Consider the following 21,491-nt stretch of genomic DNA (forward strand, 5'->3'; position numbering starts at 1 on the left):
TAAGTTATTTCCCTGTCTGAAAAAAAATTAAAAGTAGCATGGTTGCGATTTTCTAAATGTTATTCCTGATGCTTAAATAATGCATTTCTAATTATTAATCAAAATTTGAGCGTCAGAAGTTATAAGCAAGATACACAGCTAAAAATTCTTTGTTATGAAAAACAAAGTTTATGAATTTTTATTGTTTTGAATGGTTTTATTTACCAACAAAAGTTCTTTTCTAACCTGATCTTTCTATCTTCTAATTGGTTTAAAACATATTAAACATACAATTCCTAGCGTTTGACATCATTTAATTCTAAAGCTGAAGTTTTCTTTTCAATGTTCAAAATGTATACAAAAACATTTATTTGCTTCAGTTTTGTTTGCATAGCAAAGACTTGTGAGCTATGTATCTCGCTTATAAATCTTCGACTGATGTTTATAAACAAGCCCCTTTCTCACACCTCACAGCCTACTCAATATTCAGGGTCATGAACCCTGGGGAGCATTCATTATTGTCCCCAAGAGAGACAACTCTTGAAAACGTGCATTAACTATAGTCCGTTTCTTAATCTTATTAAAATAAATAAATTGAGAAAAGTTTTCAAAGTATTTTAATTATAAATAATACATATATCCATGAGTAAAAGGCATGAAAAAGGCATGAAAGAAGTACATTTATTTATCAAATATAGTAGGCTGGTACATGTACCCGGTGAATATTAAATGTATATTGCTTGTAGGTACATGTATAAATCTACACAACTACATTCAATTAATACACTGTGTTATGTAAACTGAAAAAAAAATACACAGGTTTAAGAGATCTTTTTTAAAATGAATTTTCTTAAAATGAAAAATAAATTTATGAAAAATTGCACATATCATTCTAAAAAAAATCATAATACTAATAGACACAAAGTTCAACATAAATAAAGTGATACATTAGATGGATAGGATATAATGTACCGCAATTTAAGATTTAGATGTCATTTTTCATATGAAAGGTAATTAAAACTCCATACCATTTAAACAATGAAAAGGCTGCAGAAGGCCTATTTGTATCTAGTTGAATATAATGAAAATAAATTAATGACCTTGTATTCATCATTTTAAGAAAAAAAAGTAATAAACATGCTGTTCAAGAAACTAAACTTAAGTGATATATTATAGGAATCAATTTTAATTATATATAGGATTTGTTTCCAAACATTGGAATAAAGGGAAAAAAAACCTTTTATAACTTATTTAGATTAAATAATATTCTTAAAAAATATTAATATTTGTATTTCATGGATAAAACTGAATATTTTTCTGTCAATTTCTTCTGTTCAAAAACAAGACCTATACTTTTATCAGACACTTATATATATATTATGTCTATTTCCCATTGTAACTAAGTATTTTTTGTTCTGTTTGTATACAAAAGAGTATATTCAAGGGATTCGACATGATTTGAGCTTAAAATTCAAAATTTTATATTTCCATTTTCAATATTTAGAATGGTTGATATGGGTATTTTTAATGCTTTGTCAAAATTTGAAAGTCAAATACTGAGTTAAAAGAAAGATAAAAAATTAAATATTCTTTGTTTTGTAAACAAAGCGCGAGTCTTGTTATTATTTACATATGTGTTTTATTGGTGTACGTTTAATTCAAATGTTGCTTTTTTCTATTAATAATATCATTTATGATCACATCGAATCAGTTTACCTTCTTTTCTATGAATCATTTTCTCAAAGAATTGGCAATTTCATACTTTATATTATTTGTTAACAAACATAAGACTCGAGCTTTGTTTACATAACAATAAATTCTTACCCCTGTATCTCTCTTATAACTTGACTTCTAACATTCAAATTATGGTCAATTATTCAAAATGTGCAAGTAAATCATTTTATGCATAAAAAAATTGAAAACAAAATTTTGATCTAAAATCGTGTTCAAGTCGCTTTAAAAAAAACTTGTATAAAATAGTCCCGGTAAGGCTAAATTCCAATTTAAAAAAAATAGCTGTTTCCAAAAATGTTACATGTATATGAATATGTTACATAAAAACATATGTTAGATGGATGGGTAGGAAAAATACAAATTAAGTGCACTCGATAAAAAGTTTGCTGGTATTCATTATGTGAACACAATTCATCCAGTAACATTTAAAGTTATGCAACATAAATAAGAATGTTATGAATGATGTGTATAGAACAAATTGTTCTGTGGTTGGCTCCATAAATCTTGAAAAGATGGTGTGAGTTGGTAAAAAGGCAGAATAAGGTTCCATTCTAATCCTCATGCATTCCATTCAAGAAATATTCATTAATGTCATGGTCTGGAAACTAAAATAGAATAAACATAAAGTGTTAAGAGAATTACATGTAATTTTTGCAAACATTGTGCACTCATCAAATACTTACATGTATATATTCAATGAAGTTATTCATGGAATGTGCAATTACTAACAATGTAATCTTTTCTAATATTGTACATACATGTATTACATCATTTTGCCACTGATTTTAAACCCAGCTGACAGTTTCTTTTTGTTATATATACAGCGTCAAAAGATAGTTGCATCATGTGCATGTAATTTCAGTAATTTTAAAAGCCATAAAAACATTTCAGTACTACAAAACACTTTAAATTTGTCAAATGATTTTACAAATGAAATATGTACTAATATACCAGTAAGTCACAAGTGATATATACTTTTTAAAGCAGTACAATGTATCACTTATATGACAACATCAGGAAACCTGGCTCAATCAATTCTGCACACACATGATAAACGTAATGAATGTGTAACTTCAATGTTGTAACTTCAAAGATATTTAGATATCCAGTGGACAGAAAGATATTAAATATATTGAATAAAGATCAAAGTCATAAACACTTTTGTAACACTTATGTAACATATGATTGTCTGTATGAGTTTCAACTATCAACATTCTATGTACACCAAAATATGATTGCGTCAATAACAACAACTAATCTGAAAAACATATTTCCTGGGATTTCTGCAAATCCCATTTTCTCAGAGAGTGTAAAACACATCTCCTAAAGTTTATAATATTTTCAAACTCCTGGTATTCCTTTCAGAGGTTCCCACCCCTTAAAATACAGATAATCAAGCAGATTTGCAACAAGATGCCCATATAAACCTATCCCTTTTACACAAGACATTATAGCTATTTAGATGACCTTGCTTGGCTTTCAATCAGCTTAAACCAAATATATCTACATATGGAAGACAAGTTGTAAGTTTATTACACGACAAAGAAGTACCTTCTGGGCTTCAGCAGACATGACTGGGTCATTAGCAATATCAAATTGACAATATTTTCTATAATCCCGATCTTCAGATCATCTGGAAACCGCAGGTAAATCTGTAGATTAGAAGAAAAAAGATACACTAGCTATCATTACAAAGCTAAATGCTGTCATTATCAAAACAAAAGGGTGTGTCCTAGATTACACTTTTTTATGGGCACATGCAGTATCTGAGACATGGTCAAAACATTACCATGATAACAGCTATTAAACAACTCATTAAGTGGGAAATGACATATACATTGATATATACTAACTATAAAATTTGTTAACAAATGCAGGCCCTTGAATCATAAACACTCTCATCGTTAATAGATAAATAAGACATAAAGTTAACAGTTTGAGTGAGATACAGATATCAAAACCACATGTACACTGTACATTGTACGTGTCGAGGAAATTCTGTATGGAAAAGACTGAAAGCATGAATGACACAAACTCAATATTCTAGGAAAAACATACAATATTTTTTTAACGTATGCTACGTAACAATATGTGTAAAAACTGACTATAATACACCTGCATACACATTTCATACTAAAACATGTCTTTCAAGTCACATTTCACAACGACCATTACTTATCGACATTTTTGTAACATGTGTACTAGACTTAATGCATTGTATGCTTTTAAAAGAGTTTTTGAGTAGTTTAACAATGTAAGTAAGTATGTTCTTACCGACGAATGACTACTCCTTAGCACGTTTTAGATTGTTGACAAAATCGAGGATTGCTGGTCAGACTGTTTCATGCTGAACAAAATGTAACGAGATAAGGCGATTCACCCCAAACTTCGACTTCACATTAATAAACACTTGTTCTGCAACTTTAAATAATTTAAAAGCTTGCCAATATAAGAAACAAAAACTTTTACTTACTTTTTCCATTTGAACTCCTCTCTCGATTTTCACGAGTGTTAGACTGGTCTCGTTAAAATCCCGAGATATACGAAGTTTTGACTTTCTCGGGTTTTTTCATTCTTTCGTGAATATAAAAATCAGAAAGGTTCCGATTATGCTAATAAGGCTGTGAGGTGTGTTTCTAACAGGATGATTTTATGGTCATATCACAGGGTGAGCAATGAAATTCTCAAAAAGATCATAGATGATTATTTTCATATATGGGATGTAAACTTTTATCAAACTCTGAACCCATTGTGAGGCCTTAGAATCGCCCAGAGACCAAAGTCTTAACAACTTTTAAAAATCTGCAATATGTCATAATACTTGCATATAAGTACTAGCATAAATCATAATTTATCAGTTTTTGTGAATAATAAAAATGTTTTGAATTGTTAAATGGATCACCAATGTGACCCCACCCTACTCTTTAAGATTTTGATTTGGACGAATTTGAATCTACATTACTAAAATTACAGTTTTTAAGGCAAAAGGTTTTTTGAGGAAAATTTTTAAAGATATTTATGTATATAATCCTATGTGAAAATTTGACCCTTCCTCTGTTGTGACCTTACCCTACCCATGGGGACCATGAGTTGAACTTACTTAAATCTACCCTACCATATGGATGCTTCCACACAAGTTTCATCTTTTCAGCTCTTTTGGTTTCTGAGACGAAAGATTTTTATCTATTTCTCTATTATATTCCTATGTAAAAGATTTGACCCCTCAATAACATAGTGGCCCCACCCCGGGGATCCTGATTTTAAAAATCTTCAATCTAAACTCCCAGATGATGATTTCACACAAATTAAATCTTTCCTGGATTGTTAGTTCTTAGAAAAAGATTTTTAAGATTTATTTTACATATTTCTATGTAAAAATTCAACATCCCGGTGTTACCTCACCCTTCCCCCGGGGATCATGATTTTTTAAATCTTTAAATTTACATTATTTAGGATGCTTCCGCACAAGTGTCCGGTTTCCTGGTTGATTAGTTCCTGAGAAGATTTCTAAAGAATTACTCTATATAAACTTATGTAAAAAATCAACCCCAATTGTTTTTCATTAATTCATAATTATCTCCCCTTGAAAACGTGAGTGGTCTTTAGTTTTCATAACTTTGGATTCCTTTTGCCTAAGGATGATTTGTGCCAAGTTTGGATGGTTACAGTACCCGCAACGTTATTTTTTACAATCCTATCCTATCGTATCGTGTATCAATCCTATCGTATCGTGCGTGTATACTGTTCTATCGTGCGTTAATGCTATCCTATCGTGCGTGTATACTGTTCTATCGTGCGTTAATCCTATCCTATCGTGCGTTAATCCTATCAGGTTTATCGTTTAATTTCAACAATTCTTCCGTTTTTCCTATCGTGTTAATCGTTTCGTGCCTTTTCATAAGCAAGTAAATTTATTACTAAGTTGCAACTCGTTCGGTGCGCCGTATACGAATATTTATCGAACAAGAATTGTAAAATCCTATCCAACATTCCGTCAGGATACTAATTAAATTTTTTAGATCAAAATTAACCAATATTATATGTAAATCATATCTGTTACCATTGAAAATGAAAACGAAGTTCTTAGGAACAAGGTAACATATGTACCTGTACATCGAATATATTAAATCGTACGCCTGAGTGTATACCTGCGTAAACATTAACTTTTATGCAATATAATTTCGTTGCATCATATTTTACAGAAACAAAACTATTTATGATATAATTTATATTTAATTAAAATCCGAGTTGTACTTTGAACCCGTTATTTTCCGTGTGATATTTGATTTCAGGCTGAAATGTTCTCGGCAATCAGCTAGGGTGTGTGGTAATGAAAACAATGTTAACAAATCGTACGCGGAATGTGTATCTGCGTAAATATTTATTTAACTTGTCTGTAATAATTCGTTTTTAATGAATCATTTTCTTATACAGAAAGAAATGTACTTATGACAGATTTTATATTTACTCTATACAAGACTTTGATTTATATAATTAAACCCGCTATTTTCCGAGTGATTTAATCTCGGGCTGAAATATTCGCGGCGATCGGCTGTATGGTGTTCGGTAATGAAAACAATTTTAACAATACAGAAAATTTATCATTAATGCTCATAATTTTAGTTGAAAAAAAATTAACTGGTCATTTTTATACATTCTATAAATGATGCAGCGATGATTAACAACTCGGCAATTGTTACTAAAAAGAAATTCCACGTAAATCTTTATTTGTACGTGTTCTCTCTCAAATTCTGCCATTATCAGTTTGTTCGTAAATATCGTTTAAAGCAATCATACGTTTATCATGAACATCGTTTATCCTTTCCTATCGTGTATCAATCCTATCATATCGTGCGTGTATACTGTTCTATCGTGCGTTAATCCTATCCTTTCGTGCGTGTATACTGTTCTATCGTGCGTTAATCCTATCCTATCGTGCGTGAATCCTATCCTATCGTTTATCTTGTAAAAAATAACGTTGCGGGTACTGTAACTAGTTCTGGAGAAAATTTTGAAAATGTGAAAAGTGTACAGACAGACGGACGGACGGACGGACAGACAGACGGACGGACAACAGACAAAATGTGATCAGAAAAGATTACTTGGGCTTTCAGCTGAGGTGAGCTAAAACTCCTATAAGTATTCTCTGGATTATCAAAATAATGTGCCAAAAAATGCACACTTTTATCATTAATCATTTTAGCACTGGAAGTGCATTTGCCATAGGTGAATAAGACCTAATTTCAAAAGATTTACCAATCTTCTTTACATTCAAAACAGATATATAGATCAGGGATAGTATTTTTATTTTCTAATTAATACTTTGCATGAACATTGCATGTATTTGTTTATACATTGATGCTATAGAATAAACAAAATATAAAATTTAAGGATGCATTCTATAAAAATATGCGGAAAACATTTATTCTGAGAAACATTTGATGGAGAAAAATGACATTTTAGGCAAATATATTCTAAACCAAAAAAAAATGTCAGCGCTATTTAACTATTGATAAAAATCACTGGCAGTATTAATATCCAGTATGTTTCATCTTTGATTTTTTTTTAAATGATTTTTAGCTTAATCCAGAACATTACGTAGTTTAAAACCATCGAATAAGTTGCGTTTGTTAAAAAGAAGTTTTTCTTCTCTATTAAGTATCTCTTCTTTATAAAACCTACTTTGACTTTATATCGAACGATATATTAAAATCCCCCCTTCGATAAACAACAACTTCATTAATTCCCCATTCAACAGTCAATATGAATTGTTTTTATCGAAGAGATAATAAGACAGACTTATAATACTTATAAAATTATAATACTTCGCAAGTACATTGCATGTATTTGTTTTTATATGGATGCCATAAAATAATTAAAATATAAAATTAAGGATGCATTCTATATGCTTTCAATGCGAAGTATCAAGTCATTACAATGAAATAAAGAACATAAATGTAAATGATTAAAGATAAGCATTAGTCAAATATATCTGTATATAACATTTATCTTTAAAACGTTTCAAAAATTGAATTTTAAAACGTTCAGATAAAAGACTTCTGATGCCATCCTTACATTACCAATTTCTATTCTACAGAACCATGTTTTGTTGAGTTTGTATTTGATTTTCTAAATATTTGTTTCTCGGCAAAGAACATGATTTTCATCAGTATTTTGTAGATTACACTGCTAAGTATATATTTCTATAAAATATGAGCATGATGCAGATAATATACCCTAGTATTTACAAACTCATCTTTACATATCGCTTAATGTTTGTTAAATTTGAAGAGTTGGAAATCCTTTAACCTGAAGTAAGGTTAATGTTTCAGTGTATTTTACAAACAATTTACATTCAGACATAATCAAATGTGACACAATAGGCTAGTTTGGACTTTTTTTGATGAGGGATGAATAGTAATTTTCTCTTAATCTAGACAATCCAATTGATTCTTCGTTCAAAGATGATAGAGCCGCTATGTAAACACTTTGCTGTCTTGATTTATATCTACAATAAATAAAACTTTTTTGTTCTTTAGGATGTCTTTAAAAGTCATAAAATTTAGATGATTTTATGCCGTTCATGAATAAAATTTCAAAAAAGCTTCCACTGTGACTTCTACGTTACAAATTGTTTTATCCTTTAATATTTTAGAAGTTTGAAATTCATTAACAAAATTGATTTTTTTTCTACAAACATAAATGTAAGAAATCGTACTGTACAGTACTCAGCTGCAATATCATATCTAATATCGTAACAATTTTTAAAATTTATAGCAATTAATTACTTGATAATAACACAGATTGTGACACCTATCACAACGCTGGTGATGGCCAGAGAGACTGCTACTATGGTTATAATTGACGTTGTGAGTGGCAAGTCAGGTGAGTCTATTAATTATTCCGGACGAAAAGAATTTAAATGACATGAAGCTTTGTAATCAAATATTTATTAATTATCATTTTTATAGTATACTGTAACAGAGCACAGAACACACAGTTGCTACCTTCCAATTATGGCACAACTAAATGTTTCATCTATGTATTGAGTTCTCATGATTAAATAAAAGCTGAGGAAGATTTAAATGCAAACATACACATTTCAAATGGAATTTAATCTTACAAATGATTATTCATTTTTTTCACCTCTACGGTAGTTTTCGTTTTCTGAATAAGAAAATTGAGTAACATTTCTATTTTCAAAAAAACCAGTGTGTGTTTAGCTTTTGCATCAGGTAAAACAATACAATCCTTCAACAAATAAAAGTTGAATTTTGGGACTCTTACAGTTTTAATAGTTCATCGAGTTATATATCAATACATGTGTATGTAAACTGGACGGGGTTATTAATTTTCCATTTGTGTGATATATATTGTAGAAAAAAAAAGAATATATATATATATATATATATATATATATATATATATATATATATATATATATATATATATATATATATATATATATATATATATATTATACAAATATTGACTGGGGTTGAGGGCAACATTGATTATATTAGCCCCCGAGGGACGAAATATTGCCCGACGCGAAGCGGAGGGCAATATTTTCGTCCCAAGGGGGCTAATATAATCAATGTTGCCCGAAAACACAGTCAACATTTGTTTTGTTATATGAAGAAACAACCCAAAATTTAACAAAGTAATTGAAAACAGATCGCCGTAATATTGTCAGCTCAACAAAGAATTCACGAATTCAATTTTGTGCGAAGTTCATTTCCAAAATATCCTCTGCATCAAACGGTCACTGGTGATATTCCGCCGACCTTAAGAATTAACATACAGATGTTCTACCTGATTTTACTTCACAGTAATTCGCAAATCCTTATATCCGTTATGATAGCAAACCGTCGCATTGCGCGTCCGTTATTTACTTGCCTTGACTGACTGTCTATTATGACGTCACCTTGTTTTGGAGTCGCGAAGAATTATTTACGTCATCGTTTACGAATCAACAAATCAGAGGCGATTATTGGAAATAGAGGGAATGTTCTCTAGATATTATTCCTAGCCGGTCAATATAAAAAAAATATTGACCGGTCAATATTTTTCGGACGAGCTAATATTACAATTATTGACTATTCGTCTATATAGAGTTATATAGTGAGAATATACTACTGAATATAACAAATATATATATATATATATATATATATATGAAAAAAAATCACAACACCGAAATAAACTCAACTAGTTTCATTTTAAATCATCAGGAGTTATATATATATATATATATATATATATATATATATATATATATATATATATATATATATATATATATATATATATATATATAATTTCCCAATACAACAAAAAATAAATCGGCACAGTTTTAAATGATTTAAAAATGATAAATATCCAGAATAAAATCACAAATTGATCCTATTAACCGCAAACGTTTTCGCCATTCCTGGCTCTTCAGGCAGTTATGTACAAATGACTAATATGTAACGTAGTAACGTCAATAAGCAAAAGTTCATTGTGACGTCATAATAACGTTAAAGTAGCGGAAAGTTAGAGTCACAGAGCAAAAAGGCGCTAAAAAAATAATAATCGCAAATATAACAAATGATTCAATTATATCACATGCATATAATAAATTGTTCACTGGGTGCGATTAAGTTTTGGTTTAAATAATTTAATAAAGTGGTCTTCCTTGGCTAAGCGCAGTATTTCATTTTCATTTGGAAGTTTATAAAATGGGAATAGGGTAAATTTTCCCTGGCCGCATTCAGCAAAATGTTCACAGCATGGAGTATTACGAACACTCGGATCTTTAATCTGTTGCTTGTGGACACGAACACGCGCGTTTAGTTTCCCCGTCTGTCCAATATAAAATTCTTTGCATGTTGGGAAAATAGCACAATAAATAACATTTTCCGATTTACAGTTCATCGACGAATTGGCACGAATTTCCATCCCAGATTTTAGTAGAATTGTATTTCCTTCTTCTATGTAGGCACATGTACCACATCTCGGGTCGCCGCATTTTTTCACAGATGGAATTTCCTCCTGCATTGTAAATCGGGCCTTGGTCAATATGTGTTTAAGATTGGGTGCTTGTCGTTGGCTACTGATTATGTCCTCGGATTGTAATAATTTCTTCATATTTTTTGACTGTTCTAATATAGGGTAAAGTCGTTTTGCGTCTGTTAGAATATTTCTGTTCCTTGGATTGTGGGTCACAACAAAAGCAAGTTTCCCGTCGTTGTTGCGATTATTAGAAGACCGGCGAGGATTACGTAGAACATGTAATGGAATTTGTGTCGCTCTTTTTACTCCAGCGTTGATTAAATTTTTCGGGTATCTCTGACGTTGCAGAAATATTTTTAATTCTTCCAGACGTTTAGATCGTAAGGTTTTGTCTGTGATAATTGTACAAATTCTCCGTGCTAAGTTAAACGGAATATTGCGTTTTGTGTGGGAAGGGTGGCATGATCTAAAATCCAGATATTGGTGTGTGTCCATGGGCTTACAGTATAAATCCGTTGTTATACATGACCCATTTTTTATAATACGTAGATCTAAAAATGGAAGTTCCTTGTCACTCTTCTCCATCGTAAATTGTATTGATTCATTTAAAGTATTTAGTAAAGAATGAAATTTCTCTAAGTCGTCTTCCCCTTTAGTCCAGAAAATGAAACAGTCGTCAAAATAGCGTTTCCAATTGGATCCTATATAGGTACTAAGTTCGGCATGAAACACTTCTGATGTTCTTTCAAAAAGTGTATTTTCTAAATACCCCATTACTAACGTAGCATATGTGGGCGCAACTTTAGTCCCCATAGCGGTACCTTTTGTTTGTAAAAAGAATTCCTCGTCAAAGTGAAAGTGGTTATTTTCCAGAACTAATTTTAGTCCTTCAAGTATGAATTCTTTTGAGAACCGAGTATTTAGAGTGTTTGGATGTCTGTCTATCCAGTAATTTATGGCCTCTAGTCCTAATGTATGTAGGATGTTAGTATAAAGACTTATAACATCGAAGCTGACGAGAATTGTTTTAGGATCAACACTTTTAGGAATATAGTTCAGAAAATCCATATCATCTCTGACGTAACTAGGTAATAATTCACAAAGAGATTTCAGTATAATGTCAAGTAAGTTACTTAGTCTTTGAGTGCTTGATGCTGGTCCAGCGACAATAGGACGAATTTTCAAGTCGGTTGGTTGAGGTATTTTAATATATATATCAGCACAATTTTTTACCGCGTCTTGGATTTCCTTAGATTTGTGAATTTTGGGCAATCCATAGAAGTTACTGGATTTTACCTCAAAGTTTGTCAAATAATCAATTTCATCTTTAGTCAGGTTTTCGGCATGTTTTTAAATAAGTTTCTCCACTCTCAGCATTGTGTGTCGATCCTCGTTTGTTGATTTTTTACGATAAAAACTTATATTAGTTAGTTCGTTCAACACCATTTCTCTATAATGGAGTTTATCCATAATAACTACTGCGCCTCCTTTGTCGGCTTCTTTTATAATTATTGTTGAATCCCGTTGTAAGTTGTTGATAGCATGTTGTTGAGATACGGGTAAATTATTATTTATTTTTGTTTTTCCATTGTTTGAGATTGCAGATGATTTAAGACACGTGATGTATTCCTCCAGATGTTTGTCCCTGTTATGAGGGGGTCTAAAGCCTTTTTTATTACGAACAAATGATTCATCCTCATCTGCTGAGTTTTGAAAGAATTCCTTTAGGCGCAATTTACGGCAAAATTCGTCCGTATCAGCTATTAAGTCGACGTTGTCCTTTTTAGGAGTTGGAGTAAATTTCAAGCCATGTTTTAATAATCCTATTTCGGTCTCATTTAAATCCCTTCCGGATAAATTTATAATTTTAGGACCCGTTGGCTCATTTATCAATAATTTTTGAAACGGAACGTGACCTGTTTCTTCCGTGTTCTCTGGGCTCGGCGTTGGCCTAAAAAATTCACACTGGAATTAGGATTACGTGTTTGGTTTTCTCTTCTGGTCCCTTCGCTATCCGTATGATGATGCTTTTGTCCACCATTTTGTCTTCGTTCATGCGTGCTGGGTCTAGCATTATTGAATCTTTGTTTGTTTGGCAAATCATTAATTCTCCTTTGGACATGCTGTGAACATTTTGCTGAATGCGGCCAGGGAAAATTTACCCTATTCCCATTTTATAAACTTCCAAATGAAAATGAAATACTGCGCTTAGCCAAGGAAGACCACTTTATTAAATTATTTAAACCAAAACTTAATCGCACCCAGTGAACAATTTATTATATGCATGTGATATAATTGAATCATTTGTTATATTTGCGATTATTATTTTTTTAGCGCCTTTTTGCTCTGTGACTCTAACTTTCCGCTACTTTAACGTTATTATGACATCACAATGAACTTTTGCTTATTGACGTTACTACGTTACATATTAGTCATTTGTACATAACTGCCTGAAGAGCCAGGAATGGCGAAAACGTTTGCGGTTAATAGGATCAATTTGTGATTTTATTCTGGATATTTATCATTTTTAAATTATATATATATATATATATATATATATATATATATATATATATATATATATATATATATATATATATATATAAATATATATATATATATATATATATATATATATATATATATATATATATATATATATATATATATATATATATATATATATATATATACAATGTTAGCACTGAAAATAATATAGATGTACTTTTACAACGTATCCCTTTGCAAGAAAATATCAATGATTAAATTACTGAAATACAATGGTTCTTTTTAAGTTAACATTAGGGTTACCTTTTTTAGGACATCCAACAGCTTTATCACATTCTGACGTTTTGCAGTCACACTTTTCTTTGCAAAATATACCGTAATAACCGTCAGGACATTCCAAAGAACAATTCGTCCAAAATGTTCCCGATGGACAAGCTGAAATTGATATTTTAATGTGCATGCTTTCAATGTTCGTAGAATACTTATAAACCTTAGACCAGTAACATGTCAACAGTTACTCAAATAAGAAAATTACAAGTACCATTTTTTATCCCGTAATAATATTTTCTGTAAAATTCCATAATACCTTTGCAATTTCCATTAGACAGAATAAAGTTATCACAACAAACCACACCAGGGCTGAAAACAGATAAGAAATAAACTATACTAGTACACTTTATGTGATATACAATGTCACAATTATTTGTTTGTTTAAATCAGTATGACAAAAATAATTAATCTACAAAAAATATTTTTGGATTTTATTTATGATATGTATTTCAAACTCTAGATCATTGCTAGATGCATAGAAACTACCTTTCCTTATTACTGCATATCCCCCAAGTATCTGCAATGAAATTAATTAGGATAAATAGATTTTCAGTATTTATTTGTTCATTACAATAGAAAAACAACAGAAAAATTAGTGAAAGAAAAAGCAAGACCAGTTATGATACACAGGATGAATGACCATCTTTAAGTCCTCCTTAAAGATAGCTTAAAGGTGTTTAAAGGTAGCTTAAAGACGATCTTTAAGCCACCTTTAAGCTATATGTGTTGCTTAAAGGTGGCTTAAAGAAAGCGTAAAGATGGCTTAAAGAAAGCTTAAAGACTATCTTTAAGCCACCTTTAAGCCACCTTTAAGGACAACTTATAGGTCCTTAATGTCCAAACTTCTTTAAGCCACCTTTAAGCCACCTTTAACCTACCTTTAAGCCACCTTTAAGCCATTAAAAAAAATTTTAATTCAATATTGTGCTTAATTTCCAACAAAATGTATTAACTTTATGAAAGAAAAGGTATTAAAACGGTTTTTGTTCTAGAAAGAAAAATGAAAAAAGCCCAAAAAAAAAACCGGCCACGGCGAGAATTGAACCTGGGACCCTTAGTTTACTAGCATCACCACACTTCCTCTGCGCCACGGCAACTTACATATACACGAGCGTTTTTATATCCTATATATCAGTGGATATTGAATCAATGTATTGAATGTGTTTACTTGAAAAGATTTTGACAAACCATTCAGTTTGTAACAATCAATTATATCTAATTTATAAATTACATGCATGCATGTATTTAGAATGAAATACGGAACTTGGTCTTCAGTGAACAAAAATATATTATACCTAAATGGAAACCGTTAGGTTCACTATAGTAGGCTTTCTTAGTTAATAAATTTAAACCGAGTAGATATACGTTCATCTAATTTATAGCTATAAAAATGTATGAAAGAAAATGAAATCATTTCTTTTATTAAATGCATTGATACTATTAGGGTATTTGTTCAATTTCCCGCAATTTCCCGGTTTTCATGATCGCGGCGCCGTTCCAATATGTTTAAATATTTACATGTAACTGAATGTACATGATTTTTAACCTATCAATTCTATATATAACACACAAAATTACCAATTACTGGTGACGTATTTACTGCATGTGGCAATTGCAAATGACTTGTACATACAATTGTATGATGTGCCAGGCCGGGTATATTTGACATATTTACCCTTATACATATATTTAAATAATCAATCCCTATTTATGATCACCGGTACATTAATCAATTAGCCTCAAGATTTTACTCTTATATACATGTATCGTTAAATTGTAGACGTAACATTTTTGAAACCCAGAGCTAGGAAATAATACTTTGAAAATGAATTACAAATGTAAATTAACTTTTATTCACTAGACTTATCGTATACTCGTACATACTAAGATTCAACGCCTTTAGAAACACTGACGTGCACCTGGGCACACGACACACCTGTTGTGTATATCTTGTATATTCTGTGTTAGTTCCAGGGGTTTTCTTAAGTTGAACAAATAATAGACTTTAATTAGATATACAAAAACATGAACCTGGGCACACGACACAACTGTTGTGTATATCTTGTATATTCTGTGTTAGTTCCAGGGGTTTTCTTAAGCTGGACAAACAATAGACTCTAATTAGATATACACAAACGAACAAAACTATGTCTAGACAAACAAAGCAGTAATATCCTGCCCGATATAACAAAGGCAGTTGAGATGAGTCTTTTCATCTTTAACATGTACCTAGCAGATCTAGAGTTAGAAATAATGAAAATTGAAAAAAAAATATAAACCTTAAACCGATTATCAAATTAAATCATGCATTTTTGGTTCATTATCTTTATTTTGTTTAATAACCAGATGAACTGAGAGAGAGAGAGAGAGAGAGAGAGAGAGAGAGAGAGAGATTTTTTTCACCGATCAATTTATAATAGGAAACAAACCTACTTTAATTAGTTTTATGCACATATTAAGATACAGAGACTGCGCTCATCCCTACAATAATTTTGAAACCCCCAAAAAATTATAAAGAATTTTATAACGGCAATCTGTGTCCATCGGAGCGGTGCTGATGATAGCGATCTGTGTTAAATGGAGCGACGATTAAAACCGCCTGGAACACCCCCCCCCCCCCTTCCTTGGAAATTATATTATCACTCGGATGACCCCCTTCTATCCCTATAAAAGAGCTTTTGCATTTAATATATGTTTTTATTGTTCAGCTTGATCAATATTGACTTAAAGGCCACTTAAAGACAGTGTAAAGGCAGTGTAAAGAGAGCGTAAATGCCACTTAAAGATGCTTAAAGGTGGCTTAAAGGTGGCTTAAAGGTAGCTTAAAGAAGTTTGGACATTAAGCACGTGCTTAAAGGTGACTTAAAGGCGGCTGAAAGGTTGTATAGCCTTTAAGCTCCTTTAAGCCACCTTTAAGCCACCTTTAAGGACTTGCTTAAAGATGGGTTTTCGTCCTGTGATATCTTCTTCAAGAGAATATGCTTGTTCGACCAAACAAAATGAAAAAAAATTACGATAAAACAGAACTTACAAATCAGGACACATTATTTTTATCACTTTTTGCTACAAAGCTAAAATATGACAAACAAAACAGGAAACAAAAATAATTCCTTCAGGGGATTACCTTGTATGTAATATGTTTTCATGATATTCATTGATATTCACCAAGCGTCATATACATTGTTTTCTTTGAAATATTATGGAGTACTACGAGATAAAGTTTTGTCGTGCTATCAACTGAATTTTAACTGAAAGATCTGGCAAGGTGGCTAAATGGCAGAGCTATACCAATCAATAAGACTACATGTACCTTTTAGTCATACATGTATTGCAGTCATTTCAATTGTTTACATTGCAGAGCTCCATCCCCGGCATCCTCCATTACAGTTTTCTCGTATACTTTGCTTGTTAACTTGCCCAATTTCATTTGATATGTGTATTTATGAAGAATTTACAGCCAAATAATTTTAATCACAAAAATCACAAGATTTCAAGATAACAATCAAATAATGAAGAAAAATTGTACTGTGTATTTTAGGATAACGTGTAACAACACCCGAAATGACTTATTTTTAACATTTTTTTAGGTTGATATATTTTTTTCTTTGCTTGTCGCTAAATGACTGACAATCACAATAGCAACCAAATACTATATGTTACCTATGCAGCCATGTATGTTATTGCATTCATGGTGTGGTTGGCAGTCGCAATTCTCTAAACATAATTATCCGTACATGTTGGCTTGACATTTCTCAGAGCAATTTTTCCCTTAAGTTTGTCCTTTTGGACATTCTTAAGTATATACGTAGGATAAATGTAAATCTTCACAAAACTTTGTAAAAATTACATTCTCAACGTTTCTTCATTGGTTTTGTGAATATATAATGTTTATAAATGGAAAAGCAAAGATTTTGTCGAAAGTAACTTTTAAAAGTAAAATACAATGGTTCGTTTTAAGTTAACATTAAGGTTACCTTTTTTAGGACATCCAACAGCCTTATCACATTCTGACGTTTTGCAGTCACACTTTTCTTTGCAAAACATACCGTAAAAACCGTCAGGACATTCCAGAGAACAATTTGTCCGAAAAGTCCCCAATGGACAAGCTGAAATTGATATTTTAATGTGTACATGTATGCTTTCAATATTCATTAGATATTTATGAACGTTAGCCCAGTGACCTGTCCGCAGTTACGAAAAATAGACAATTTAGTTTTATGTTTCATTTTTTATGACGCAAAAATAATTTTTAATTTCTATCTAATTTCATAATACCTTTGCAATGTCCATTTGTCAGTATAAAGTTATCACAGCAAATTATATCATCGCTAGAAAATAGATAAAAAAAAGTATACTAGGCAAATTTTTATATGATATGAATTCGAGCTCATTGATAAATGTATATAAAAATACCTTTCCTTATTACTGCATATTCCGAAAGAATCTAAAATTATACAGTTAAAATAGATTAACAAATTTTTGGTAAAAATTTGTTTAATACACAAAAAAAACCCCCGAAATTGTTAAGATAAATAACAAAAGCAGCATTGGTAATTCTATTTTCTGCAAGAGTACATGCAAGTTCGATCAAATACAATAAACTAAGTGATTTACACAACCCACAAATGGGGACACATTGAAAATAGGAAGTTCAATTATTTAACCAGGACTCATACCTTTATTTTGTCATATTTTTGTTCATGAGAAAATGGCATCGATCTTCACAATAAGTCACAAAGGTTGTTTTTTCTTTAAAATATTAATGGAGCACAAGATAAAGTTTTGCCATGCTCTCAACTGAATTATAGCTGAAATGTCTGCCAATCAAACACATTTCTGTTATTTTGATGTCACCTTTCAGTTTTCTGAATGGCATAACTTCCTCCTGTGTAGATCGACCATTGAAGTTTGCTAGGGAATATGGTTTTTTTTTAACTTGGCCACTTTCCAGCTACGTTTTGTAATTGATATTAACTAACAGCCAAATAATTTTAAATCATGCCCCTCAGCAACTTCACCCAGTGACTTGTTTTAAAGTATAACAAACGATCTTAACAAGAAGAAAAGAGAAAAAAAATAAAATGAAAGAGAAAATAGTACTGTATATGAGTATAACGTTCATGACCAATCTGAACAGCGGTGGTAATAACATCCAATTATTCACTTTTCTCGGTAAATTCATTAGACTTGATATAGTTATTTCTTTGGTTTAGGTTGGCAGTAAATATTTAATTGACAATCACAATGGCAATCTAATTCGGAAGTTACATATACCTATGCAGCCATGTATGTAATTGCATTCTTGGTGTGATTGGCAGTCGCATTTCTCTAAACAGGATTCTCCGTACATATTGGTTTGACATTTTTCAGAACAGTTATTCCCCCGTGTTCCTTTAGGGCATTCTTTAATATACACAAAGAAGATCTAAAAACTTCTTAACACTTGAAAACTTTAATGTTTCTGCACCTCTGCATGTGTGAATATTTAATGTTTTATCAATAATAAAGATATAATAGTTATATAAGTGACAATAAATGCGCTCGTTACATTTGCAGGACAACAAACATAATAATGCTTTTAATTAATATTTTATTTTTATATTATATATGTAATATATGTTAATAGTTGTATAACGTCACAAAAAACTGATTCTTACTAGTACAAGTACCATTAACATTGTGTAAGTCAGTGCCGCATTCTTTTTTCCTTTAAAACATAAAAGCAACAAATAAGGAAATTTATGATAAGTCGATTTTTATATTAAACTCATATCAATCATTTACAATAACAGTTAGAACGAAATCAAAACTAGTTTTGTTTATTATGCATTTTACAATAGTAACCAATTTGAGTACGAATAGCATTTTGTTCGAATGCAAAATTTCGTTTGTGACAAAAGTATGACAAGACAGACTTACGTAACTGAAGAAATGCCATCCCTAGTCGTATTTGAGATCTTTGCGTGTAATCCTGTAGCATATATTAATATGAAATCTAATAAGATACTTATCACAAAAAACAAAAGTCGACCGCATGATGTTGCAACACACATAGTTATTCTCGTTGAAACGGAAAACACGTAATATTCAAATGTACAGGGTGTTTCATAATAAGTGGTATGGTTTCAATTGTTTTGATTTGTAATGACAATACATATGATTATACTTAAATCTTAAACTTTATGATATGGTCGTTCTTTTGATATTCAAATTTACAGTTGCTATATTTTCTTTTATTAATGTAAAAAAAAATCTAAAACGAAAAGGGATATTTCATAATCATAGCCAAATAATTCTATATGTTGAATAGATGTTTATACGTCCTTGCTACACAAAGCTCATCATAACCGTTATTACCATAACCATTATCCATTTCATTTATAGGAGACGAACAAAACAATTCAATTGAATTAAGCTTTTTACGTCAATGAATACACAAACGGGTATATCTTAAGAGTTGTACATTCTCCAGGAATTAAATGTCGTCTTAGTTGATAAGTTCAATAAGTATGCATTTTCTTCGTAGTTTAATTAACGTTGTATATTTTTCCATAATAATGTCCTTTCTATTACATCATTTAGAAAGATGTTTAGTTATTGATCAATCTCGATGGTACATATATTTGATGGTTGTTTAAATGAGTGTTTTCTGTACAATTGTCCTTTGCATTGATTTTGTAAATGCTTCCATAAGTTTGTAATTAAGATTTAATGAATCGGTGGTGTTCTTTAAATTTCATTTGAATCATTGATACTGGCAATGTGGTCATAGTCATGTTGGGCAATGTCATGTATTTCAGGCTGAAACGTTAGAGTATCTTGCAATAAAGATACTAAAACAATGATGAAATATTGAATTGAGATAATTCACATAATCATAATGATAAAATAATACATGCAAACGGAATTCCTAAATTTGCAGTTGGGACATCTTCAAAATATAAAACTTTCTTTATCGTTTTCCCTGGAAAATGACAACTTTTATAATGCAACATTCAGAAATTACTGTCTTACAGTCGGTACAGGCAGATAGTTACGACAAGAACCCCTAGTATTATTGGAACCATCGATAATAAGTTCACACCATTCTCGTTGTTTGATTCTGATGAACAGAAAAAAATATATACTTATTAACTGATATTCATTTTGTAATATGTGTAAAATTATCTAAATGATTAGAACGTACGCGTATTCGTATTTGTATTTGCGTTATATTTGAGAGAAAATTTTCAAACCGCTTTAATTGAGGTGTTGGTTACTGTCAAATGGTAGCATATAGCATGTTGCGTTACATATTCCATGAAACAACAATACAAATCGAATCTAAATACTAATGAAAGAAAGAATGTTAACATGCAATCCTAAAACAACACCTCTATCCTTCAGACATCTGGAAGCTTAATCACCATCTGTTACACTGCAGTTGCACATTTAGTGTATAACAAGCTGTAGTATCCAGAAGGGCAAACATCTTAGCAATCCTTCCCAAATGTTCCCATGGGTCAAGCTTATATCAAAGTAACACATTAATTTCATTACATTACACTAATGGATATGTACATACAGTACCGATCAGACCCAACCTAACAGGAAGTAAACCCCAACTAAACACTGGGTTTACTTTCTGGGTTTACTACGGGTTTACTACGGGTTTACTATAGTGTCCAAGAGTAAACCCAAAGTAAACCGAGATTGGACACAAACTGTAAACGCAGATCAGAAGTTTACCCCTGAAAGCAGACGCTGCATGTATATTCGTAATAACAAGGGGCAGGAATTACAGACAGTAAGATGGTAAGATAAATTACAGGTCTGCTTCACACTTCAGTGCATACAGGTGACCACAAAAGCAATGTTCGAGTGAACCTGAAGTAAATCCCGAGTGGACCCAAATTTCAAAAAGGAAAGCTGGAGTAAACACATAGAGTAAACCCTGGGTTTAG

General features: G+C 31.1%; 1 protein-coding gene and 1 long non-coding RNA gene across 4 annotated transcripts; both read right to left on the reverse strand.

The window, feature by feature from the left end:
* Positions 1-579: 579 nt before the first annotated feature.
* Positions 580-4,881, reverse strand: LOC105321444 (uncharacterized). Of its 3 annotated transcripts, XR_010708587.1 has the most exons (4): positions 4,187-4,881; positions 3,988-4,060; positions 3,265-3,365; positions 580-2,318 (listed from the first exon to the last, which is right to left on the reverse strand). It is a non-coding gene; the product is annotated as an uncharacterized lncRNA (long non-coding RNA). The 3 variants fall into 3 exon arrangements; XR_010708588.1 differs by lacking the exon at positions 3,988-4,060 and having other exon boundaries at positions 4,187-4,606; XR_010708586.1 differs by lacking the exon at positions 4,187-4,881 and having other exon boundaries at positions 3,988-4,116.
* A 1,820-nt stretch (positions 4,882-6,701) lies between these two features.
* LOC136270736 (cell death abnormality protein 1-like) lies at positions 6,702-19,595 on the reverse strand. Its single transcript, XM_066069288.1, has 11 exons — positions 19,468-19,595; positions 19,206-19,255; positions 18,823-18,951; positions 17,962-17,992; positions 17,824-17,876; positions 17,523-17,654; positions 14,035-14,065; positions 13,805-13,857; positions 13,522-13,653; positions 8,502-8,604; positions 6,702-8,221 (listed from the first exon to the last, which is right to left on the reverse strand). The coding sequence occupies exons 3-11, from the start codon at positions 18,896-18,898 to the stop codon at positions 8,098-8,100; spliced, it is 735 nt and encodes a 244-aa protein (XP_065925360.1). The 5' UTR covers positions 18,899-18,951; positions 19,206-19,255; positions 19,468-19,595; the 3' UTR covers positions 6,702-8,097.
* Positions 19,596-21,491: the final 1,896 nt, after the last annotated feature.

This window comes from Magallana gigas, chromosome 8 (assembly GCF_963853765.1).
Source record: "Magallana gigas chromosome 8, xbMagGiga1.1, whole genome shotgun sequence".
NCBI lineage: Eukaryota > Metazoa > Mollusca > Bivalvia > Ostreida > Ostreidae > Magallana > Magallana gigas.

What these genes read in the sequence shown, in the direction of transcription:
- LOC136270736 (XM_066069288.1), bottom strand. Translation starts at nt 18,898, where the DNA reads ATGTACGGAGAATCCTGTTTAGAGAAATGCGACTGCCAATCACACCAA. An exon ending in TGTTGGATGTCCTAAAAAAG is followed by an intron (nt 8,605 to 13,521) that starts GTAACCCTAATG and finishes AATAATTAATAG; the next exon opens with ACTCACCTGACTTGCCACTC. An exon ending in ACAATCTGTGTTATTATCAA is followed by an intron (nt 8,222 to 8,501) that starts GTAATTAATTGC and finishes TATTTATTGTAG; the next exon opens with ATATAAATCAAGACAGCAAA.